A 26,341-nucleotide genomic window follows, 5' to 3' on the forward strand; every position below is an offset into this window, starting at 1 on the left:
CTCTGTTGTGAATGGTCTTGTATTAAATATAAATGGAAGAGTATATATTGTAGAGATGCTAATCCTCTCAGAATTGATCTGTATATTTAATGTAATAAAGAATAAAAAATCCTAAAGGATTTTTGTAGAAAACTTAATAAAATGGTTTCAGAGTTTATCTAGAAGCATAAACTTGGGAGAAGAGTTAGACAAGTAAAAAGCTATGATAATTAAAACACATGTTTACATATGTAGAAATAGGCAGGCAGATCAATGAAATAAGTCTAGAAATAAACCTAAGTATATATGGGAACTACATAAATTACTAAGAGGACAAATTCAAACTGATGGGTTAAATATGGTATTCAAATAAAATAAGCCAGTCACAAAAAGATAAGTACTGTATGATTCCACCTATATAAGCGATCTAAAATAGTCAAATTCATAAAAATGCAAGGTAGAACTTTGGTTACCAGGGTCTAAGTGGAGGGGGAAAAAGAGAGTTGTTTTTTAATTGATAGTTTTAGTTTTAGTTTTGCAAGTTGGAAAAGTTCTGGAGATCTGTTTTACAGCAATGTTCAAATTAACACTTCTGAACTGTACAGTTAAAAATGGTTAAGATGGTAAACTTTATGTTATGTGTATTTTACCACAATTAAAATTTTTAAACAGTATTCAAACATTCAGCTAGCCATTCAGAAGAGGGCCAAACTTCACTAGATTCCAGATAGAATAGATTTAACAATAGTGAATACTTAAAGAATGAACACCAGTCCTCCTCAAACTGTTCCAAAAAATTGAAGAGGAAGGAACACTTCCACACTCATTCTATGAAGTCAAGATTATCCTGATACCAAAAATCAGACCATGATACTATGAAAAAAGAAAACTGCCCTGGCTGGTGTGGCTCAGAGGATTGAGTGCGGACCTGCAAACCAAGGGGCTGCTGGTTCGATTCCCAATCAGGGCACATGCCTAGGTTGCAGCTGGTTCCCCAGTGGGGTGCACACAAGAGACAACCACACATTGATGTTTCTCTCCCTCCCTTTCTCCCTCCCTTTCTCTTTCTAAAAATAAATAAACAAAATCTTTTAAAAAAGGAAAAGAAAATTACATCAGTATCACTTATTATCATTAATGCAAAACAAAATTAAACACTATTCCTCAAGAAAATACTAGCAAAAAGAATTCAATAGCATATTAAAATACACCACGACCAAGTGGGCCTACTCTTGGAATGCAAGGAAAATTCAGTATATGAAAACCAATCCATTAATATACCATATAAACAGTATGAAGGGAGAAAAATGATTATCTCAACTGATGTAGAAAAAGCATTTGACAAAGTGTAGCACCATTTCTTGATCAAGAAAACACTAAAAAAACTAGGAACAAAAAAAAAAACTACTCCAACATAATAAAGGCTATATATGAAAAGCCCCAGCCAATGGCATACTCAACAGTGAAAGACCAAAAGCTTTTTCTTTAAGTTGAGCAATAAGACAAGGATGCCCACTTCTGTGGCTTCTGTTCAACATAGTACTGGAAGTCCTAGCTAGATTAATTAGGCAAGGAAAAGGAATAAAAAGCATCAAAATTGGAAAGGAAGAAATAAAGTGACCCTTGTTCACAGATGACAACTTATGTGTAGAAAACCCTAAGGATTCCAGGGGGAAAAAAGGTAGAACAAACAAATTAAGCAAAGTTGCAGAATGTGAAATCAACACACGAAAAATCAGTTGGATTTCCACATACTCACAATGAACAATCCAAAAAGAAAATTAAGAAAACATTTCCATTTACAATAGCATCAAAAGTATAAAATATGTACTTATGAATAAACATAACCAAGGAAACTATATTAGTTTGCTAGGGCTTCCACAACAATATACCACAGACTAGGTAGCTTATACAACAGAGATTTATTTTCTGGCAATTCTGGAAGCTTGGAAGTCCAAGATCAAGGTGTCAGCAGGATTGGTTTCTCCTGAAGCCTCTTCTTGGCTCGCAGATGGGCACCTTCTTGCTGCGTCCTTTTATGGTTGTCCTGCATTGTCTGTGACCTAATCTCCTCTCCTTATAAGGACACGAGTCACAATGGCTTAGGGACAACTCTAACAACTTGATGTGGGTCTTTTAAAATTCATTCCGTTTAATACACAGTTAACTCTTTTAATTTGAAGACTTGTATCTTTCTCAGCTTTAGGAAATTTTCTTCCATTCTTTTATACTCTGTATTCTCAACTTCTGGGACTCCTGCTAAACAGAGTTGGAACTTCTGGACATACAAATCTAAATCTTTATCTCATATTATCCAACTTTGTCTCCCAAATCGTCCATCCCCTGCGTGAGTTTTTAGGCTGTGATTTCTTAACAAACCTAATTTTCTTTTCTTTCTTTTTTATTTTTAGTATGTTAAGTCTATTTTAAATTATACAACTTTATTAACTCATTATCATCATAAAACACTTAAATAATACAGAAAAAATTAAAAACTCTCATTCTCCATCACTAGTATTCCAACTCAGTTGTCTCAAAGTAATTGCTATTATCAGTTTAGGGTTTTTCCTTTCAAATCTTTTCCTATGGCTACTTTTATAATATTTAGACTTTTATATTGAAAAAGTTGGGTTTTTTTTGCTTTATATAAATCATATCAAATTGAACCTGCTGTTTCACAATTTCCTTTTACCTTACATATATTGGAGATTTTCCATGTTTATAGATATAGATCTATTATTTATTTTTTAAAAAGATTTTATTTATGTATTTTCAGAGAGAGGGGATGCGAGGGAGAAAGAGGAGAGAAACATCAACTGGTTGTATCTCGCACATCCTTGACTCAGGACCTGGACTGCAACCCAGGCATATACCCTAACAAGGAATAGAACAGGCAACCCCTTCACTTTGCATGCCGGAGCTCAATCCACTGAGTCACACCAGCTAGGGCTACTTATTGATTTTAGAGGGGACAGAGAGAGAGAGAGAAAGGGAGAACACATCAATTTGTTGTTCCACTTATTTATGCATTATATGTGCTCTGACCAGGGATTGAGCCTGAAACAGTGGTGTATTGGGATGATGCTCTAACCAACTGAGCTACCTGGCCAGGGCTGATATGGATTTATTGTTAACAGTTATATAGCATTCCATAACAGTGATGTATCATAATTTATTTACTCAGTCTCTTATTGAGGGATATTTACGTGGTTCCATTTTATTCTCTTTTATAAGCAATGTGACGATGAACATCAATATGCCTCCCTCAACCTCACTGTAAATATGCATTTCTCTGGGACGTAATTTAAAAATAGAATTGCTGGTTGGGAGAATATATACACATTTATTTATTTTCAATATACTCTTAGTACAAAATGCAAAAGTCACTGAATCAATCATATTGAAATGCAAGTCTCCTTCTTACTCCTATTTTCCAATTATCAGTTCTTTACTGCTGAAGTAATCACTGCCATCAGTTTTTTCCTGTCACAGATATTCTAGGATTGGACATTTTAGATTTTTAAATATATACTGTTAAATTAGCCTTCAAAAGGGCAAGTTAGCACTGGTTAATGCGGCTCAGTGGATTGAGCGCCTTCCTGCAAACCGAAAAAGGTTGTGAGTTTGATTCCCAGTCAGGGTGCATATGTGGGTTGTGGGTCAGGTCCCCAGCTGGGGGGGTGCAAGAGGCAACCTAATGATGTAGATGCTTCTCTTCCTCTCTCTCCCTCCCATCCCCTCTCTGTAAAAGTAAATAAATAAAATTTTTTAAGGGTAATTTATATTTGCTATGGTGGATTGCAATTGATCACAAATTCTTTGCTGTTCCTCCCACCCAGAGATGAATTCCATTTCCCAACTCCTTGTATTTAGGTTGGTCTAGGCCTTAAGAGATACTGTAGCTTACTTTCTCATGTTCTTGGAATGTTGCTGCAATGTGAATAAACCCAGTCTATCCCACTGGAAGGTGAGAAACAATGTGAAGCAGAGACATACTTCCAGTTTAGGTTCCCTAAAGCAGCAATTGGAAAACATTCTCTGTGAAGGGCTAGATATTAAATATTTTCAGCTTTGTGGGCTATATGGTCTTTCTTGCAACTACTGAACTCTGCTGTTGTGTTGTGAAATCAGCCATAAATAATATGTAAATAAATAGGTGTGGCCAGATCTGGCCTACTGGAAGTAGTTTGCTGATCATTACCCTAAATCAAGGAGCTTGCCAACAGCCAGACATGTAAAGTCATCTTAGACCACCCAAGCTCCCATGTAGCCTCCAACAAATTGCAGAGGTCAGCTGAACAAGCCCAGATCAGAATAACTGTCCAGGTAACACAAAGAATTTTGAATAATAATTACCTGTTGTTTTAAGCTACCAAGTTTTGGTTTGTTACACAACAAAAGCTAACCAATACACCAACCTTTGCCACCATTGAACATTATCAATATTTTTTACTTTTATTAGTCTGATGTATTAAAAATAGTATATTACAGTTACTTTACTATGTCTTTCTATGATTACTTATGTGTTTGAGTGATTTTTTTACATATATTCATTGGTTAACTATATATGCTCTTTTTTAAGGTTCTTCTTCATACCCATTGCTCATTTTAACACTAGATTATTTTCTTATTGATTTGTCAATATTTGAGAACATATATTGGATATTAACCCTTTGTCTGTTATATATATATTGCAAATATTTTCTCCCTGTTTGTTGTCTGTCTATTATTTGTGGCATCTTTTTTATACTGAATTTAAAAATTTTTAAAACCTCACTTGAGTATATGTTTATTGATTTTAGAGAGAGGGGAAGGGAGAGAAAGGGAGAGAAAGAGAAACAGAGGAACATCAATATAAGAGAAAAACATTGATTGGTTGTCTCCCATTCTCACTCCAACCAGGGATCAAACCTGCAACCTAAGTATGTGGCCAGACCGGGTATCAAACCTTCAACATTTTGGTGTACAGGACAGTGTTCCAACCAACTAAGCCACTGGGCCAGGGCATACTTTAAAATGTTTATATGATCAAGTTTATCAATCATTTCCCTTATGGTTTTTCAGTTGTGTATCTTTAGAAGGGCCTCCCTACTCTAAGTGTATAAAAACATCTCCAAATGCTTCCTCTAATACTTCTATAGTTGACTTTGTTTTTATAATGGTTTTATTATCCACATGAGATTTATTTTATGTATGGTATAATTTTTATTATTTCCAGGTGGCAAACATTATTAGCTATCCTGTACATTTTGTTTTTCAGATAAATTTGAAAATCATGTGCAGTTCACTATAAAAACCTCTTGATCTTTTACTTGTTATTCCTATTTGAGTCCTATTTTTTCAGAGTACCTTAAAATTTTTTTGTCCGTCACCCTGGCTGGTGTGCCTCAGTGGACTGAGCACTGGCCTGCCAACAAAGGGTCACCGGTTCAATTCCCAGTCAGGGCCCATGCTTGGGTCTCAGGCCAGGTCCCCAGCATGGAGCATGCGAGAGGCACCACACATTGATGTTTTTCTCCTTCCTTCCCTATCCCTCTCTCTAAATATAAATAAAATTTTAAAAATATTTTGTCTATCAATGGCACTATTTCTGGGTTTTCAGTCCTAATTGGAATTTACTTTTTTTTTTTTTTAAGATTATTTATTTATTTATTTTTAGAGGAGGGAAGAGAGGAAGAGGAACATCAATGTCTGGTTGCATTTTGTGCGCCCCCTACTGGGGACCTGGCCTGCAACCCAGGCATGCGCCCTATACTGGGAATCAAACTGCAACCCTAGCATGTGCTCTACACTGGGAATCAAACCGGTGGCCCTTTGGTTCACAGGCCGGTGCTCAATCCACTGAGCCACACCAGCTAGGGCGAGTTTACTTATTTTTAATTAATGTCTTCTGTTTTGGGAACTTGGAACAGGAGGGAGAGTAGTCAGGTGTACACTTAGATCGAGTTCTTCCATCAGCTACTAATAGTTTGAAATTTACTTCCCAAGTTCTTGAAAGAATTCAGCATTATTTTATAAGAATAAAAATATGATGTCCTTAGTGTAAAGTATGACTTGAGTAGCTCTCTGTTGTGTGAATGTAGGCAGAGAAAGTCATTATTCTGGGATTCGGGCATAGCTTTTTTGAGTTAATTAAGGTGGCCATTAGGTCTCTAATATAATAACTTAGTCCGTAAGATGGAACTGGATAAATTTACATAAGAAGGCCAGGGTTTTCTGGGATAGTAGGAGTTGATACTCAAGCATTGCTCTCTGAGACAAGAAGTTAGAGACCTGTGAATTTTGACTGGCTGGCCTTGGCCAAAGGACAGTGGCAGGGAAGAGTAACAAGGTCTTTGAGGAATTAACTTCTGTAAAGTGGGAGTCCAGACTGATGCCCTCAGGGGTTAATTTCAGCCCTGCAAGGTAGCTGATGCTGAAAGCTGTTCTGGTACCAGCTAGGCAACATTTCAGAATTACCAGCATTATCCATTGAATGTGCAGAATCAGTTTCCTACTACAAAGGGGCAGCATAAGGCAAAGGTGTAATTAACTAATTGGATGCCTATACTGTCCTCACTGGTCCTATCAGATTATATTCTTGGTGATTTGAGGGTAAGTCAGAGAGATAAACCCTAAGAGGCAGAGGCTGAATAGCTTATTAATCTATTTTGTTCAGTATCTAGACAATTTTAATTTTATGTAAAAAATTTTATAGGAGATGTATTTATCATAATACCACAATTTTAGTAGCCGGTGAACTTACATCCACCCATAAGGAAATTAGTTAAAAAGCTGTGCTGTGTCCATACAACAGAATACTATGTACCCATCACAAAGGACTATATAGGACTATATAATTAAAGAGAATCTACAAGACTTGTATTTGAGTAGAAAAATATATAATATTTATATAAAATTATTTAGTTATATATCCTTATGAAAATATAGAGGTCCAGAAATAAGGTTACCAAAATTTGCTGATTGGCTCTAGATGGTGATTGAGATAATATTTTCTTTCTTTTTCATACTTTCCTGTATGATTTAAATTTTTAAAAATTTACTATAATGAACATGTTTTATCTTTATGAAATAATTTTTTAAAAATGGAAAGTGATGAGAGATGTTATAAAGAATATAGTGATATGATGATGATAATAATAATAGCTTACTATGTACCAGAAACTGCTAAGTGTTTTATATGCATTATCTGATTTAATTCTCACAACAACTCTATGAGATTATTATTTGGTTTTGTGATATTGAGGAAACAGAGGCTTGAGTAGTTTAAATTCTGTCTATACTCACAGTGTTAGTAAGTGGTGGGGGTAACATTAAAGCCTAAATTCCCTGGCTGCAGAGCTAGGGTCTCTCTGGTTTGAACCACAAGGGAGTTGGATCTCTGGAGCTAACAGAAAAATTCACCAGCATTTTAAATACAATCTACTTTAAACCCTACTAGTCATACCTCCCAAGGCCATTTTCTCTTTTACCTTTCCAGAAGAAAGCACTAAATATCGTAAAATTACCCACTACTAAAGTTACTACCAACTAAAGATAAAACTTTCTGTGGTAATTTGCTACAACGGTAAATCCAGTGAACCATACCTTATAGTACTGGTAAGTGGCATTGCCCCCTCTTCTTTTTTTTTTTAATTTTTAAAAAAGACTTTATTTATTCATTTTCAGAGAGAGGGGAAGAGGAGAGGAAGAGAAGTATCAATGTGTGGTTGCCTTTCACACCCCGCACTGGAGAGGTGGCCTGCAATCTAGGCATGGGCCCAGACAGGGAATCGAACCTACTCAGCCCACTGAACCACAACAGCCAGGGATTCCCTTTTCTTCAATGTGGGCTGGTCCTTTTACTTGCTTTAGCATACAGAATACGGCGGAAGCACCAGTTCTGGACCTAAGCCTTAAGAATACCTATAAACTTCCACTTTTGCCTTTTTGGGAGTCCTGAACCACCATGTAAAAAGCCTGGCTACTCTGCTGGAGAGATTATGTGGAAAGGGCACTTGGAGTGGGAGAGGATTTGAGCCTCCAGGAAAAGAGAGACCCAGTCATTCCAGCTGAACCAGCCCCAGTTAATGTTACTCACGTTTTGAAGAAGAATGGCCTGGGGTGGGGGTGTCCTAATGGGATGTTTTTAACTAAACATTTTGGAGCGGTTTATTACGTAATAGGTTATGAAGACACCTCTCCACTTTTCCTTGGACTACTGATACACTCGGTTCTGCTTAAGTCTGAGATTGCCATTCCTTACTCCCTATCTCTCAGTTTTATGGCAATAGTTTGCCAGAAGCTTTCACATTAATTACTAGGACCTAGGCAAGCTTTTTTTTTTTTTTTTAAATGTAAACAGGTACTAGGGGGGTGTCCAGAGATTTTAGCCCTAATTTTGTTACTAGTGGTATACCTTTTGTAAGTAATTTACCTTTTAATCTCAATTGTAAAATGGGGAAACTAAAGCTGACTCTATTTTCCAGAAGGTAAACATTAATAAAACTGAATTAAAAACATAAAAATGAAGCGCCACCTCAAGAGGCAGGTGAAGAAATAAAGAAGTGTACTTGATCTCATCCGGGTGTAAGATCTTGAACAAACGACCCTCAGTTCTTCCTCCGTAAACAAGACTACTCTTTCGTACCTCACAGTTTATTTGTGATGTCTAAATAAGACATTCAGGACAGACCTGTTGCACGATAAACGCTAACTGCCCGCCATCAAATCCAAAAGCCTTCTCCCCCGCCCCACCCCTTCCCTTTTACTTTCTGACCAACCCCAGAGACTGACTTAGTAAGTAAGTAGTGAGGCCCAAAAAGCAATTTTGTTTAAAAAAAAATCTACATTTGTAAAAAACAAGTTACCTAGCAGATTCTAATGCAGGTGCCTTCACGCAAAGGACTCCGCTTGCTACCACGCCCCTTTTTCTGTCAGGAGGAGCCAAACTCCAGATCTCGCGACAGTTTCTCCTTTCTTCAGCGTCTACTACGGATCGCGCGAGGTGTTGGTCATCCAATCACGAGGCTGGATGGCTCTTCAAGATGGCGCCGCGCTGAGATCGTATGCTCTGCGTTTCTAGGAGCTTCGTGCTGCGGGTGGTTTGTCTCTGGTGTTCAGAGGCGCACGCCAAATTGGTAGTTTGGCTGGAATTTGGACTTCATAGGTGAGCCACTTACAATCTTTCGTGCAGGTTGCAAATTGACTTAATCCCTGTATCACCCAGGTTTCTTATTCTAGGGTTTTGGGCCCGTGAGGTGCTGACTTCGGGGTCTAGGGAGAGAGACCCAACTAGGGTTGGGTGCGGGGTGGGGTTGACTAATAGAATGCAGGCTAGGATTGAAGTAGGGAAGACTCATGCGGCTGAGGAGGCTTAGAGAGATCCGAAACTGAGGCGGGAAGACAAACTGAACGGGTAGGTTGAGGATGTGGAAGGAGTGGAAGAAAGGGAGAACTGCCTGTGGCGGGACCAGAAGAAAAAGGCGGATTTATGAGGGAAGGCAACGAGGAAAAACGGAGATTGGGGTTGAAGTAGGAGATATCTGTTAATCAGAATTAGGAGTTCTGAAAACGGAATTTAGACTGCGTTAAGTGGTAGTTGAAGATTACTTAAGGGTTAAGAGAAACCTACTTGACTTTTTGAACGGCCTCGGGGAACCCGGGAGAAAAAGCCCCAGCCCTAGGACTGAGCGTTTTTGAGAATCGAGATAGGGAACTCTTTACCAAGAATGAGGTGCTGTGTTTCAGTGGCTTGGACGGTGAAAACAGTTACACACCACGTTTTCAATCAACAAGTGCTTACTCTCCCAGGTCCTCATTTAGGTGCCGGGAAATCGCAGTGAACAAGATAGACATGAGGTTTTTCCTCATGAAGCTTATTGGCAGGGCACATTTAAAAAAAAAAAAAAAGTAGACTATATGGAATGTCACATGGGTAAGTTCCCATGTAGAAGATTGAAGCTGGTAAGGGAGACCAGGAGCGTGTTCACTTAGTGCAATTTTAAGTAGAGGTATTCAGGAAAGACATCAGTGAGAAGGTGATATTTTATTTGAAGATCTGAGCAAGGCCAGGGTATCTTGTATTCATGTATTTCTGGGGAAAGAGAAAACAAAGCAGACTACCAGCAAATATAAAAGTCCTGAGGTATGAGTAGACCAGCATTGATAAACAAGGAGGCCAATGTAGCTAGAGTAGAATGAGCCAGGAAGAGAAAAGTAGATTAGGTTAGAGAGAAGGAAATGTTAATGCTGATGCCAAGTACGAGTTGACACCCAGTGAAACTGAGGAACCTGAGAGATTTGGCTAAGAACCCATTGTATGAGGAGCTTGGTTAGCAAAGAAGTGCCTTTATTGACTCATTCTCTATCTGTTCTGGCCAAAAAGGTTTAGTAATGTAGGAAATGAATTGAAGCTGCCACACTTGAACGAAAAGAGATCTATGTATTATAATAAACCTGACAAGCTCAGTGACCAGCAATAACCACACAAGATGGTCTGATCACAAATTCCAACTGGGCAAGTCATAGCAGGTAGTTAATCTCGGGCTTTACCTTAGGTGAGCCCTGTCTATTGTTCTTAATGCATCTAAGTAATGCATCTTACTTTTAAAATGTCAGAGCAAATGAAAGAAGGAAAATGAAAAGACCACCATGTCTGGACTATAGCGTTGGAAGGCATAAATGGTAACAAAGGAGGCTAGAGGGATAGGCAAGGTCTAGATTATGCATGCTTCGTTAATAATTTTGGACTTTATCAGCCTAAAAGCTTTAGGAAGCCACTGAAGGGATTTAGCAAAGAATATTTAGATTTACATGAGCTAGGGAAGGGAAAACTTGTCTGCTGTGTAAAAAGGGGTTTGCAGGAGTTACAGAGAAATAAGCATGACTTGGGCTAGAGATCTGTTGTGCAGGGTGAGAAGTAGATAGTGTCAAGAAATAGCAGATCGAGAACATTAGAGACATAATATGTTTGGGATGGGAGAGGTGGGGTGGAAAAGATGCTAAAGATTTCTGGATTGTGAGCCACAAGAAAGATAGTAGCGTCATTCAGCAAAATAGGGAAGACAGATGAGGACCATTTCAGGGTGGGTAGAAATTACTTAATTTTGGACATGTGCATGAAATACTTCAGAGCCATTCAAGTGAGAAGTCTAGTGGGCAGTTGAATATATAATTTGGAAAGGTGAAGACAATTATTTTTTGAAAGTGTTTGTTAAATTCCCAGTGTAAAAAGCTGTCATAAAACCTCCAGAAAAAAATTGTTATTTATTGTTATGTAGTTATATTTCTAACAAAGCCTGCGAAAAAAAGGTGCTTGTTGATAGGAAACTTTATAATAGGGGATAGAACTTAACTGGGGAGATTAGGGAAGGAAAGATTCACGAAGAAGAGATGCTTGAGCTGTGACAGTAAGGAAGAGTAGGAATTCATCAAGTGAAGAGGGGAGGAAAGAACATTATAGACGTGGTTTTTGATCTGTGTACAAGACGCACACTGGTGTACCTCAAGAATTTTTTTAATTAATATTTGTAGCTGGGGGTCAAATAGCAGGGCTTGGGGTGGAGTTTTTGTTTCTTTGTTTTTTTTATCCTCACCCAAGAACATGTTTATTGATTTTAGAGAGAGAGTAGAAGGGAGGGAGAGGAAGAGAAGCATCATCAGTTTGCCTCTCGTACACACTCTGACAGAGACCAAACAAGAAACCCAGACATGGGAATCCAAATCTTTCAGTTCACTGGACGACGCTCCACTCCAACTGACTGAGCCATACTGGCCAGGGTGCCTATTAAGACATGTGCCTGGGTTGTGGGTTCAGCCCCCAGCTGGGTGTGTATACAAGGCAGCCAGTTGATGTTTCTGCATTCTCTTTCTGCCTCCCTTCCCCCTCTCTAAAAAAAAAGGAATTTTTAAAATATGCAGTACCTGACTATTTAGTCAGTGCACTGATCTCTTTTCCCTTAGATTGTCAAGTGAAAAAAATGACAACAGCCAACACAACAATGGCTGTCTGGTGTGAATGAATCAAAATTACACCTTTTTTTTTTTTTTTTTTTTGTAAGATCGGCAAAAAGAACTACATTTTTTGGTGTGCGTCAGAACTTTAGTAATTGCTTTATGTGTGCCACGAGGTGAAAAAGGTTGAAAATCGCTGCTACAGACGATAGGAGTAACCTGTGTAAAGACCCAGTTGCCAGAGGGAAGGGACAGAAAAATAAAGTCAGGGTGTGACAACTGATAGTCAAGAGATAGGCAAGCCCACAACAGGCTGGACTTTATTTGTATGCTGAAGTAAGGTTTTAAATTTATCTTCATTTTTTTTTATTAAAATTTTTAAAGTTGATTTTAGAGAGGAAGAGAGAGTGAGAAACGTTGACTTGCCGCTCCATCTATCTATGCATTCGTTCACTGGTTGACTCCTGCATGTTTACACAACCTTGGTGCATCGGGATGCTGCTCCCACCACCTGAACTACCAGACCAGGGCAGGCTTTTAAATTAAAAGGTTTTATTTATTTATTTTTAGAGAGGGGAGGTCAGGGAGAAAGAAGGAGAGAAATACAATGTGTGGTTGCCTCTTGTGTGCCCCCTACTGGGGATCTGGTCTGCAACTCAGGCGTGTGCCTAGACTGGGAATCAAACTGGCGACCATTTGATTTGCAGGCCAGGACTTAATCCACTGAGCCACACCAGCCAGGGCAGGTTTTTAAATTTTTATCCTGAGAGTAAGGTTTTGAGCAATCAGGTATATGCAGAGGTGGAAAAAGGAATAGAGAGAATAAAAGTAGATTCAGGGAGACCAATTAAGAGACTGTTAAAGCAGTCCAGGTAACCTGTATGGGGCTCATATTGGTGGAGATAAGGAAAAGATAGATCGATTTGAGGAGTATTTTGCCGGGTAAGTCCACATGACTTGGTTTCTTGGGCTGAGAGAGAGAGAGAGAAATCAGGTGATTCCTAGGTTTCTGGCTTACATAATACTGTTCATATGAATGCTCATTATAGAAAAGAGTGGAAAATCATGAATGGTATAAAGAAGAAAATGAAAATCACCTACCACCCAGAGATATATAGTATTCTAAAAACAATTTCTTTTTGATCCTCAGAGACTTTTTTTAAATTGCTTTTATAGAGGGTTTAGAGAGGGGGGCAGGGAGGGAGAAAAAGGAGGAGAGAAACATCAGTGTGAGAAACGTCGGTTGGTTGAACTTCTGTAGGCTTCCCAATTGGGGGCTGAACGTGCAACCTAGGCATGTGTCCTGACTGGGAATCGAACCTGCGACCTTTGGTATTTGGAGCATCGCCCAACCAACTGAGCCACACTGGCCAGAGCTCTAAAGTATTTTTAAATTACCAACTATTTAGAGATTTATTAAACCACTATAGTCTCCTTTCTTATAGTTTTTATTTCTTGATATAAATATGTTAACTTTTTTCTTCTTTGTAACCTGGTAGAAGACAAAATTATTTTTGTTTTCATTTGGTTTTAGCTCCCCTGGAATGACAAAACTGAAATTTATAAAGGAAGTTGGAATAGAAGATATTTTTTTGAAACTTCAGTGATTTTGGTACACTAAATATATTCAGTCCATGCAAAGTCACTGTAAAAACTAATCTCTGATTATAATATTTCTGGCTGTAGATTATAGTACCTTTTGCCACTTTGATGCTTTTAAAGGAATAGTTTCCAGTTCTTTCCTTGGTTCAGAAAAAAAAATTTTGTCATATATTTTGTGTACATTTTTTAGTGTGGCAAAATATATATCACATAAAACTGACCATTTTAACCATTTTTAAGTATACCATTCAGTGACATTAAGTATATTCACAATGTTTTGGAACCATTACCATTATCCCTTTCTAGAACTTTTTTTAATCCTAAATAGAAACTCTGTACCTATTACAGAATAACTCATCATTCCTTTCTCCCCTCAATCCCTAGTAACCTCTATTCTACATTACGTGTATGAATTTGCCTAGTTTTGGAAACTCATATAAGTGGGATAATACAATATTCAATATAATACAGTATTCCTTTTGGGTATGGCTTATTTTCCTTAGCATAATGTTTTTAAGGTTTGTCCATGTTGTAGCATGTATCAGAATTTCATTCCTTTTTATGGTTGAGTAATATTTTATTGTATGTATATACAACATTCTGTTTATCATTCATCTGTTTGTGGACACTTGGAGTTGTTTCCACCTTTTGGCTGTTGTGAATAATGATGCTAGGAACATTGGTAGGCAAATATATGTTTGAATCCCTGCATTCAGTTTATACTTTGGAGTGGAAATGCTGGATCATATGGTGATTCTGTGTTTTACCTTTTTAAAGAATCTCCAGACTGTTTTCCATAGTAATTGTATTATTTCATTTTTCTACCTGCAGTACATGAGGGCTTTAATTTCTTCACCTCCTTTCTAATATTTGCTATTTTCTTCTAAAAATATTTTAATAGTAGCAATTCTAATGCACAGAAGTGATATATTGTGGTTTTGATTTGCATTTCTCTAATGACAGATGATGTTGAGCCTCTTTTCATGTTCTTATTTGTTGTGTATATTTAAAAATATAACTTCTACTTTCTCACTTGATTGGCAAGGATGTGTTGGCTGAAACTGTTGACTTGGCAACCACAGTTTTTCCTCATAAAGATTTTTTTAAACCGTATATGCTGACTCCCCCCCCCCTTTTTTTCTTTTTAAAGATGGCTCTGAGTAAATCAATGCATGCAAGAAATAGATACAAGGACAAACCTCCTGATTTTGCATATCTGGCATCCAAATATCCAGATTTTAAGAAACATGTTCAGATGAATCTGAATGGAAGAGTGAGGTAGGTAACAGATGAAGAATTATTGATACTGTATTATTTTAGTGTAATCTAATGGATACAGTGTAGTGGAAAATGTTTTGAACTGATAGTAGACCTGAATGCCAATCCTAGACATTTCATTAAACATTTCGTCTGACCTTGGACAAGTCACCCTCTCTGGGTTTCTTTTCTTTTTTTTTTTTTTAAATTACTACCTTTTCAATCCTCACCTGAGGATACGTTTATTGATTTTTTAGAGAGAGAGAGAAAGGGAAAGAAATACTGATGTGGGAGAGAAACATCAATTGGCTGCCTCCCATATGCACCCCAGCCTGGGTATGGGCCCTGATTGGGAATCTAACCCTCAGCCTTTTGGTGTGTGGGATGATGCCCCAACCAATTGAGCCACCTGGTCAGGGCTCTGCCTTTCAGTTTTTTAATCTATAAAATGAGAGGATTGAACCAAATGTTTTTAAGTTTCCTCTGGTTTAAAAAATAAAAAAAAAACCCAAAACTTGTCAATGTCCAAATCATTTCTTACCTGTCAGAGATCCCAGAGCAACTGCAGAAACCTTAGAATTGTGCTCTAGAACTTGGTGACTGGTGAGGGTTTAAGTCCTTTTTTCAAGTGTTATTTTGAGGTAGGAAAATAATAACTAGGAAGGACATCAAAACTGTGATTTCACAAGTTAAAAAGTTGATTTTTAAAAAATTAAGAATAGTATGAGTGCTTCAGCAAAATGTCAACATTATGATAGTGGTATGGGAATAAGTGATGTGCATGATAACTCTTGAGAAGGAAATGTTTGATTGCATTCCTTAACTGTATGGTAGTTTACAGAGGGGGTGGAAACTCCAAGCTTGCCTAGGGAAAGATGTGCTGATTTAGCTATGGGGAGGAGGAGGAGCAGGATTTGTGGAGAAGAGGGAAGGTAAGTAATAATAGAATTATAAGGCTGACTTCTTCCTTTCTCCTGGCAGTCTTCTTATGACTTTAGAAATAGAAGTCTTAAAGCAGGACTTAACCTGAGGACCAAGATACCTTAGAAATCATATAAAAGTATTTTAAAAATGTATTTACATTCATTTTTCTGGGAAATAATCCTTAGTTTTCATAAGATTCTCAAAGTGATCTGTGACATTACACCCCATCCCCAAAAGGTAAGATCAAATGCCCCAGAACTGTGGTTTCCAAACTTGTTTATCTACCTCATTCAGTAAAAAGTTGAGCACAGCCCCAATTATGAATGCTTGTACTACTTAATATTTATTGATTAACTATTTTGTGCTAAGTTCTAGGAAAGCCATTATAACAAGAAAGACATGTTAGATTTGTGTTATGTGTTATTGTGACTCCTGGTGACCCTGTGAATGGGTGATGTCCACAATGTCCTGTTCTTAACAACCCTGCTCAGCTCCATAGACTCATTCCTATGGCTCCTTTTATGGAATAAATCCATCTCATAGCTGGTTTTCCTCTTTTCCTGCTGCATTCTATTTCTCCCAGCAATGTTGTGTTTTCCAAAGAACCCTGGCTTTTCACAATATGCCCAAAGTAGGGCAGCTTCAGTTTTGTCATTTTTGCCTCCAGTGATGTTTCAGGTTTAATTTGCTCTAGAACCCACTTGTTCATCTTTCTGGTGGTCCGGGGTCCTTAGAGCTTTCCTCTAATACCATATTTCACATGAATCAATTTTTTTCCTATCAGCCGCCTTCACTGTCCAGCATTCACATCGGTACATAGTAATTGGGAGTATGGGGGTGTGGGTGACCTTAGCCTTGGTCTCTGATGACACATGCTCACTCTTGGTGATCTTTCCTAATTCTTCCATTTCTGCTCTTCTGAGTCTCAGCCTTCTCTTTGTTTCTTGGCTGCAGTCTCCATTTGAATTGATAACTGAACCAGTGTAAGCAAAATCTTTAATAATTTCGGTGTCTTCATTGTCAGTGTTAAAGTTGTGTATTTCTTCTGCTGTAGTGATTTTTGCCTTGATGTTCAAGTGTCGTCCTCCTTTGGTACTTTCTCCTTTCACTTTCATTAGAAGGTGTTTCAAAGCATTGCTACTTTCTGCCAGTAAGATGGTGTTATCTGCCTATCTTATATTATTGATATTTTTTCCACAAATTTTTGCTTCTTCCCCTGAGTCTGGCCCAGTTTTTGTATATGTTTTGCCTGAAGATTAGAATAGGAAAAGAGAGACCAAAAAAGAAAAGAAAAGAAAAGAAATGGTCACTGCCATATTTGGAGTTTACATACTAGTGGGGGAAGTATACAAGTAAACAAGCAGTTAACTTTGTTTGCCTCCACATGGAAGAATCTGAGGGGTGTGCAGTGGAATCACGTAAGAGGAAGATCTGACCCTGACTGTAGGATTTAGGATTTTGTTTCATTTGAAACAGAAGCGCTCTCTTGGTTGAGTTCTGAAGAATGAATAGGAAATAGCCAGGTGGAAAGAAGAGTGTTACAGGCAGAGGGAGTAGCATGCGCAAAGAACACTGAATGGTAGTGGAACTGCAAAGCTGAACCTGCGTAGGATGTGGTAGAGAAATGACTGGAGGTGGGTCTAGGGAGGATTATGCTTACAATACTTTATAAGGCCCAGTGAGGAGTTTGGAATTTATCTTAAGGACATGATGTGGAGAGTTCTTATATCTTCAGAGTTACCTGTCCCTCTACTTATCCACTAAAGTTTTGTTTTTGTTTTTAATCCTTTCCTGTGGATATGTTTATTGATTTTAGAGATAGAGGAAGTAATAGGGAGAGGGAAACATCAATCTGAGGGAAAAACATTGATTGGTTGCCTCTCATACGCAACCTGACTGGGAATTAAATCCGCAACCTAGATATGTGCTCTGTTGGGGAATCAAACCCACAACCTTTTGGTGTACAGGACAGCACTCCAACCAACTGAGCCACCATGCCAGGGCACCACTAAAATTTTAAAGTAGGGGAATAACATGTTCAGAATTGTGTTTAGACAGTGTATTCTAGGAACATTGTGGAAGATGGATTGCAGGGGTGATTAAGACTGGAGGTACAGGGAAATAAGCAGAAAATGGTTTTCATAATCCAAATTAGATACATTGGTGGCTTAACTAGGAAATGACAATAGGGATAGAGATTACTGGATGAGTTTGAGAGAAATTCATGAATAGAATTAGCAGGACATGTTGGAAATTAGGAAGTAGGAGCCAAGTATGATTCTTTGGATTTCAAATAAGCAAGATGCTACATGGTAGTGCCATTTACTAAAGTAGGGACCAAGGGGGAATGAGTTGGTTTTGGGGGAGATGGTGTTTTCAGTTTCCGGGATATATGTAGAGAGAAGTCTGGGTAGACTGGAGTATTTTGTAAGCAATTAAAAACAGAAGTCTGAAAGGGACACAGCGGTGATACAGGGGTGGTGTTAGTGAAAGCCCTGGGTCTTTGAACTGAATACTGAAGGATGAATAGAAGCAGGGGGAAGAATTCCAAGTACATAAAACAGAATTTTGCTTTTGTTTTTGTTTTTAATGTATATTTTGTTGATTATGCTATTATAGTTGTCGCATTTTGTTTTCTCCCTTTTATTCCCCTCCACCCTGCACTGGCCTGTCCCCCAGCATCCCTCCTCGCCATAGTTCATGTCCATGGGTTGTACATACAAGTTCTTGTGGTTTCTCCACTTCCTATACTAGTCTTAACCTCCCCCTATCTATTTTGTACCTACTATTTATGCTGCTTATTCCCTGTACCTTTCCACCCATTCTTCCCCCTCCCCCTCCAATCTCCATTTTCGTGATTCTTTTCCTGTTTTAGTTGTTTGCTTAGTTTGTTTTTGTTTTAGGTTCAGTTGTTGATAATTGTGAGGTTGTCATTTTACTGTTCATAATTTTTTATCTTCTTTTTCTTAGGTAAGTCCCTTTGACATTTCATATGAAAGGAGCTTGGTGATGGTAAACTCCTTGAACTTGACCTTCTCTGGGAAGCACTTTATCGACCCTTCCATTCTAAATGATAGCTTTGCTGGATAGAGTAATCTTGGATATAGCCCCTTGCTTTTCATGACTTTGAATACTTCTTGCCAGCCCCATCTTCCCTGCAAGGTTTCTTGTGAGAAATCAGCTGGTAGTCTTGTGGGCACTCCTTTGTAAATAACTGTCTCCTTTCCTCTTGTTTCTTTTAAGATTCTCTCCTTGTCTTTAATTTTGGGTAATGTAATTACGATGTGCCTTGGTGTGTGCTTCCGTGGGTCCAACTTCTTTGGGACTCTCTGAGCTTCCTGGATCTCCTGGAAGCCTTGTGTCCTTTGCCAGATTGGGGAAGTTCTCCTTCATTATTTTTCAAGTACGTTTTCAGTTTCTTGATCTTCCTCTTCTCCTTCTGGCACACCTATGATTCGGATGTTGGAACGTTTCAAGTTGTCCCAGGGGTTCCTAAGCCTCTGCTCATTTTTTTGAATTCTTGTTTGTTCATTCTGTTCTGGTTGAATGTTCATCTCTTCCCTTCTGCTCCCAATCGTTGATTTGAGTCCCGGTTTCCTTCCCTTTCCTGTTGATTCCCTTTATATTTTTCTTTATTTCACTTTGCATAGCCTTTGTTTTTCCCTCCATTTTGCAACGATACTCAACCACTTCTGTGAGCGTCCTGATTACCAGTGTTTTGAACTGTGTATCTGATAGGTTGGCTGTCTGTTCACAGGCTAGTTCTGTTTTTGGAGCTTTGGTTTGTTCTTTCATTTGGGCTGCATTTCTTTGTCTCAGTGTGTGTGTTAAGTTGGGAGAGGTGGAGCCTTAGGTATTTGCCAGGGCGAGGCAACCCAGGTCACTGTGACACTGTATGTGAGGGAGGGGTCCAAGAGGAAGCAATGCCACTTGCTTGGCTCTCACCCTGCTTTCAAGTCACTTCCCCCAGGGTGTCAAAAATGGATTTTTAAAATTTTTTTAAAGATTTTATTTTTAGAGAGAGGGGAAGGGAGAAAGAAAAAGGTAGAGAAACATCAATGTGTGGTTGCCTCTCGCACGCCCACAACCCAGGCATGTGCTATGACTGGAAATTTAACTGGTGACCCCTTCGTTCACAGGTAAGCACTCAATCCACTGAGCCACACCAGCCAGGGGAATAAGGGATTTTTAATAGATGCATTTGGAAGAACCATAGGAAGGGTGCATTATATTCTCTTTCCTACATGCGATACAAAAGAAATTCCTGATTTTTTAATTATTTCAATATATTAATTTTTTTAAGTGCTAGAAAAACAATAAAAGTGAATGTCTATAACTGTGCGTGTAGTAATGGTCTAAGAATACTCCAAGGGTAGAATTAATTTTAAAAAAAGTAAAGATAGCTATAACTACATAGGAAGTAAAAACTTTTACGTATCAAGAAATACTAAATATAAAAGGCAATGAAACAATATAAATGTTTACAGTGTATGACAAAGTATTAGCTTTCTTTATATATAGACCTCTTATAAGACAATAAGAAAAAAGCCTTAATAGATAAGATTACGGATAAAAACAGGTAATTCACAAAAAAGGGGGAAATATACTAAATTATCAAAGATAAAATATTATAGTATTCATTAATGGCAGAAATGTAGTTAAGTGACATAGTGATAAAATGCTGGTAGAATTGCACCTTAAAAGTTCTAAAAAGCATATATAAATGAAATAATATGTATTTGAGTATGTTTATCCCAAGGCTGTTTATAACAAGGGAAATTAGAAATAATTTAAGTATCCAGTAGGTAGGCTCTTAGAATGAAGTTCTGTACAGTGGAATACCATGTAGTCTATAGAATGGATGTTGTAGATTATAAAACACGATAATTTTGTTTCAAACTGAAACCAGATATCTGCACTGAAATGCTGTGGATGGTCAGGGACTAAAAGGAACTGTGATGTTCGGAATGGTTGTTTTGTAATAGGCTGAAGTAATTAAAAAAAAAACTTTGGGAAAAACATTTGTCTATGAAGGGATGGGAAGAGGGTGAGGCAAGCATTGAAGGGCTTTGTCATAGCGTGTGGCTGTACCATTTTCAACATCTCGGTGACTATCTAATAGATTGAAACCAATGTTGGGAGTAAAATTGAGAGGCTTCAGCCTTTGTTGTAGAGGTTCAATCTTAGAATGATTGATATTTTAACCATGGGTTGCAGAATATATCCTTGCACATGCTGTCTCTAATGGTAATATCGTATTCATCATTAGCAGAGCAGGAGTCATTTTGGGGAAATCTGACATGAGTCTGTTGACAACAGGCTATTTTGTGAAGCTGGATGAGTTAAACAGCAAAGACTGATGGAATAAATTGCTAATTGCCACCTGAGAGCTAATTTTAGTTCCTGTGATCTCAGAAATAAGAATGAGACCTGACTGGTGTGGCTCAGTGCATTGGGTGTAGTCTCGCAAAACAGAAAAATCAGTGTTTTGATTCCCCGTCAGGATACATGCTTGGGTTTCTGGCCAGGTTCCTGATTGGAGTGTGTGCAAGAGGCAACCAGTTGGTGTTTCTCTCCCTCTTTTTCTCCCTCCCTTCCCCTCTCTCTAAAAATAAATAAAATCTAAAAAAGAAGAAATGAGAATGAAAAAGAGCTCACCTGTGCTCAGGGTTTTTGAATGTCCCAGGGTGCTAAAGTGACCTAAATACTGAAGTAGTAAAGTCGGATGACTAGACTTTGTCCTACAAAAAGATTCCAACCCTCAGATTAGTGTCTGTATTTTCTTAGAAGTAGGAAAATGGACACCTGTTACACTAAGTCTAAGAATCAACTCTTCATTGATTTTTCAGCTTTCTTCACTTAGGCTAGCCTCTGCTTGGTGTGTCTTTTACTTTTTGGTGATTAGGATGTGGTTCTTTATTAATAAATTAATGCCCTAGTCCACCAAAGGAAATATATGTTTGAATAGCAGAACTGTTTCTATAAACAGTTCTGTTTGAAGACAGTAGGAAAACATTGCTGTTTCTCTTGCTTCAAGTCTTTCACGAAGCTGTGTAATGCTCAAGCTGCAGTACTGGGTTGGTTTTTTTTTTTGTTTCCAGTTTTTTTTAAATCTTCACTCAAGGATATGTTTGTTGACTTGAGAGAAAGAGAGGAAGAGAGGGGGAGGAAAAGAGAAATATCAATGTGAGAGAAACATTGATTGGTTGCCTCCTGAGTGTGCCTCAGTCGGGGTTGGAAACTGCAACCTGGTATGTGCCCTGACCAGGAATTATATCCACAGCCTTGCAGTGTACGGGACGATGTTCAAACCAACTCAGCCACCCAGCCAGGGCTTTATGGTTGTTATTTTGATAGAGATACAATCATAGGACTTGTTTTTACTACCACTTGATGAAAATTATAAACATTTTTCATATAGTTGCAAAACACTTATGAAGGTGATATTATATAAAATGTATTCAGATAATACATAAATATGAGGAATATGAAAGTCTCTACTCCTCATCTACCTACCCATTTCCACATTCAGAAGTGGTTCTAACCCATCGAGGCTTTTTTTCCCTTTAATTGATTTACAAGAGAGAGGGGAAGAGAAAGAGAAAAGAGAAACATAGATTTATTGTTCCACTTATTTATGCATTCGTTGGTTGATTTTTTTTTTTAAGCTAATATTTATTTTATTTTTAGATAGCGGGGAAGGAGGGAGAAAGGAGGGCTTCTTCCTTTTTTCAATGTGTGGTTGCCTCTCATGCCCCCACTACTGGGGACCTAGCCTGCAACCCAGGCATGTGCCCTAACTGGGAATCGAACAGGTGACCCTTTGGCTCACAGGCTGGCACTCAGTCCACTGAGCCACACCAGCCAGGGCTCATTGTTTTTCTTGTATGTGTCATGACCGGGTATTGAGCCTGCAACCTTGGCTTATTGGGACAACGTTCTAACCAACTAAGCTACCTGGCCAGGGCCTTCCAGGATGTTTTTCCTATGTATGTATACATACAGGGTCTATCTTTGCTTTGTTTTTGTTTTATTTTTACAAGAATGTGATCATTTTTACATACACGCTTTTACTCAGACTTTTGGCTTTTTTTTTTCTTTTTTAGTCAACAGCCCCTCTTTATACAAGAATGTGGATCCAAACCCTCTTTATACATGGATGTGGATCAGCCCAGTCTAACTCTTTTAATGACTACAGAGAATTTTCTTGCGTGGATATATTATAACTTTTTCACCCTACTCACCAGTTTACTTTTGGGTCATTCCCAAGTTTTTTGTAGTTTAAAAAATTTTATTTAACTATTTCTCTTACTGTTGGACTACCTTTTTTTTTTTTTAAGTTTCATTGAATGTAGAGTAAGTCACTGGGCTTTGCTAGAAAATTGCTATACTATTAACTGTACTTGGAAGAAGTAAAGAGGTGTTTGGATGACCAGGTTTTTCTTTTTTGTCATTTGCTCTCTAGCTAGCATGGGGCTCAGCATTTAAGAGATAATCCAAGGTAGTGTTTTAATATTTTGCAAGTAGGATTTTGGGTTCTTTGGCTAATTTAGGGTTATCAGTAATGATCATTTCCACTGTTCCAGAGTCTTTGCTTTTCTATGTTCTAATTGCTTATTTAACCAATGGGGGTGTTAATGTTTTAAAAAATTCTTAAACTCGGTTGTAAAGAGGAATGAGTTAGCAGAAAACGCAATGGAAGGCCATGGGTTTGGCCTTGGTTCTGTTCAACAACCAAATGTTCTTATTATTACTACCAGTAGTATATTCTAATTCAATTCAATATTCTATCTGTACTTTCTCTACTATCTTCCCCTTATCACAGGAACTTTACACAGTCTGGTATTCCTTCTCTTATATTTAATCCCTCTCTGTCTACCAGCTTCTCCCCTATGACTTTTTAAAAAAAATAGAGACATAATTTACATACCATAAAGTCACCATTTTAAAGTATACAGTTCAGTAGTATGTTTACAAAGGTGTACAAACATCACGACTGTCTAATTCTTTCATCACCCCGAAAGGAACCTCGAACCATGAAATAGTCACTCCCCACTTCTCTTCCTTAGCCCCTAGCAATCATTAATGTACTTTGTCTCTACAGAAATTTCATTTATGTGACCTTTGTGGTTTTCCCACTGAGTAACATGTTTAAAGTCTTCTATTAAATTTTTAATGAAACCCCTTCAGACTTTCACAGCCACATTACTCCCTTGCACAACTCCACTTCTTGAAGAATTGTCTGTTTTTACTGTCTCCATTTTTTTCACATCCTTAATCTTTTTCTCATTCCAGAGTGGTGTTTAATTCTACAGCTACCAGAGCAGCTCTTGAAAAGGTTGCCAGTGACCTTGTCACTCAGTTTCAGTTCTCAGTTGACTCCTGAGAAGCAGGTCACTCTCCTCACAGTGATCTTCTTCATGGACACCCTCTTGTCTTGGCTTCCTTGGCACCACACCACGTTTTCTGGTTTTCTTTCTTCTACCCTTTCTGTCTCCCTGTGTAGATTTCTCTGTAGTGATTGTATCTTCAACCATTAAAAGATTCTTCAAGGCTTAGTGTTAAGCACTTTTCACTTTGTATTTTCTCCTTAAGCGCCCTCCTTGCCAGGGCCTCACTTGTTTGTTTGCAAATCACTTAGACATTTGTTTCTGCAGACCAGTTTTCTGAGCTCTGTACCTAGAGATCACTGCTTACTCAGTATCTCCACTAGGATCTCTCAGATACAGCTCAAATTTATGATACTGCTCCTCAAAAATGGGTCTCTGCCAGAGTTCCCACTTTTAGTGAATGGCACTGCCCATCCTGCTGAATAATCCAGACTCAGAAGATATATCCTCCTATACTTCACACATCAATCCATCACCAAATCTTGTAAATTTTTCCTTCTGAATATCATCTCTCTTAATTCCTTTCATTTTTCTTTTCTATTTTTGCCACTGCCACTTTTACCCGGCCTCTAAACTCAAATATACCAATCGTTTTCTAGTTGGCGTCTATGCTTCCATGCTGGCCTGCTGGTCTGGCTTTATTTTATTCCAAACCTAAATGTTTAAAATAGATTATAATTTTATAGTGTGATTATAACAGCTTTTACTTTGATTTTCAATAGAGTCCTGGATTAGAGGATAAATTTATAGTTACCCTAATTATTAGGCTCTACATAATCTGGCCCATCTTTCTCTCCAGCCTCATCTTGAACTATGTATGCTTACCTTGCCTTCTGCATTTTAGACACAGTGGCCCTCTCAGTACCTGGAATTCCCCATAAATTCTCTCCTGTTTCAGGGTCTTTGTACCTGCTCTTCTCTTTATCTGGGACCTAGGATGCCATGCAAGTTTCCTTTTCCTAGTTTTTCCATAGTTAATTGTTATTCTACTCTCATTTCTTAGCTCATTTACCTCCTCACGGAGGCTGCCTCTGACCTTCCTAAGACAGTTCCACTTACTATGCAGGTTTCATAGCACCTTGTACCTACCTTTTACAGCATTCTTCACAGTGACAATTTTACATGTATTTGAGTGATTTTTGGATTATTACTTATCCTCTTCCAGACCCTCTGCTGCATAAAGGGGAGATCATATCTGTTTTTGCTTACTGCAATATCTCCAGCATTTTGCACAATGGCTGGCACATAGTTGACACATAATAAATATTTATTGAGTGAATAAAGGAATGAATGCCAACTATCACAACTTCTTAAAAATTCTAACCTATTCCATACAACTCAGTTGTAAAATGATGCTTAAAGAGAGTGAAATATTTTTATACTTCACCTTTAAAAGTAGCCAAATACCCCAACTTATTAATTCCCTTACTTAGAGAGTACAGTCTATAAGCCTATGCATTGTATAAGGCTTACAGTTATTTATTGCCCACAAGGATTTTAAGAATCAGGGAAATTTCATATAAAATTATGGGTTGCTGGTTCATTTGAAAAGAGATTTGGCAGAACTGGGCTGCAAACCCACTTCACATTAATAACCTAGAGCTGAGTGTTGGCCATACCCTTTGAAATGGTTATTTGTGTCCTCTGGTGTCTTTTGACATAGCACTACTAAAAGTGTGGTCATTGAACTGGCTGCTTGGCTGCAATCTCTTTGTTACTATCCAGTGATAAAGGACCGTGTACCACACACTTAGTTCAGCAGACATTTCATTGGTTTCATGACTTTCTTTAGTGTATTGATTTACATTCTAGCACAAGGCTCCCTATCTTGTCAGGGACTGGCATTTTGAGTAGCACCTTGTACATATTTGAGTTTGCAATTCCTAATTTTCACAGTTTTATATAAATGCCAATACAAAATTACATTCAGAAGTCGTAAGGCAGTAATTAAGTCAATTATGCTGCTCTTAAGTAATGCTGTTCAAGGTTATTTTATAATGGATGTAGGTTAAGTTTCTTCAATACAAAAATTCTGAAATTTTACATTTCAGATTTTAAGGCTTTGAACATAGACATTACATTGGGATATATTTCTTTTGTATGTTTAGCAATGAAGTTTAGAAATAGACTGAGCTACTATTATAGAATAAAGAGTGTGAATTTACTTGAATGCCACAGTATGGTACTCAGATGTGAACTTTCCATGTGTTAAAAATTGACTCATTGCTCTGCCATTGAAGAAATGGAGTTGGCTC

At 37.9% G+C, this 26,341-nt stretch overlaps 1 protein-coding gene across 2 annotated transcripts in view; it reads left to right on the forward strand.

The window, feature by feature from the left end:
- Positions 1–8,984: 8,984 nt before the first annotated feature.
- The window catches only part of METTL16 (methyltransferase 16, RNA N6-adenosine), a 66,038-nt gene continuing 48,681 nt past the window's right edge, over positions 8,985–26,341 (forward strand). Inside the window, exons 1-2 of one of the 2 annotated variants that reach the window (XM_054575894.1) lie at positions 9,015–9,127; positions 14,666–14,793. In XM_054575894.1, coding sequence (XP_054431869.1) covers positions 14,666–14,793 — 128 coding nt within the window. In that variant the 5' untranslated portion in view covers positions 9,015–9,127. Of the gene's footprint in view, positions 9,128–14,665; positions 14,794–26,341 lie in introns of both variants that reach the window. The other variant, XM_054575895.1, reaches the window with a different exon arrangement.

This window comes from Pteronotus mesoamericanus, unplaced genomic scaffold (genome assembly GCF_021234165.1).
Source record: "Pteronotus mesoamericanus isolate MK-2021 breed Mesoamerican mustached bat unplaced genomic scaffold, CSHL_Meso_final contig_317, whole genome shotgun sequence".
Taxonomy (NCBI): domain Eukaryota; kingdom Metazoa; phylum Chordata; class Mammalia; order Chiroptera; family Mormoopidae; genus Pteronotus; species Pteronotus mesoamericanus.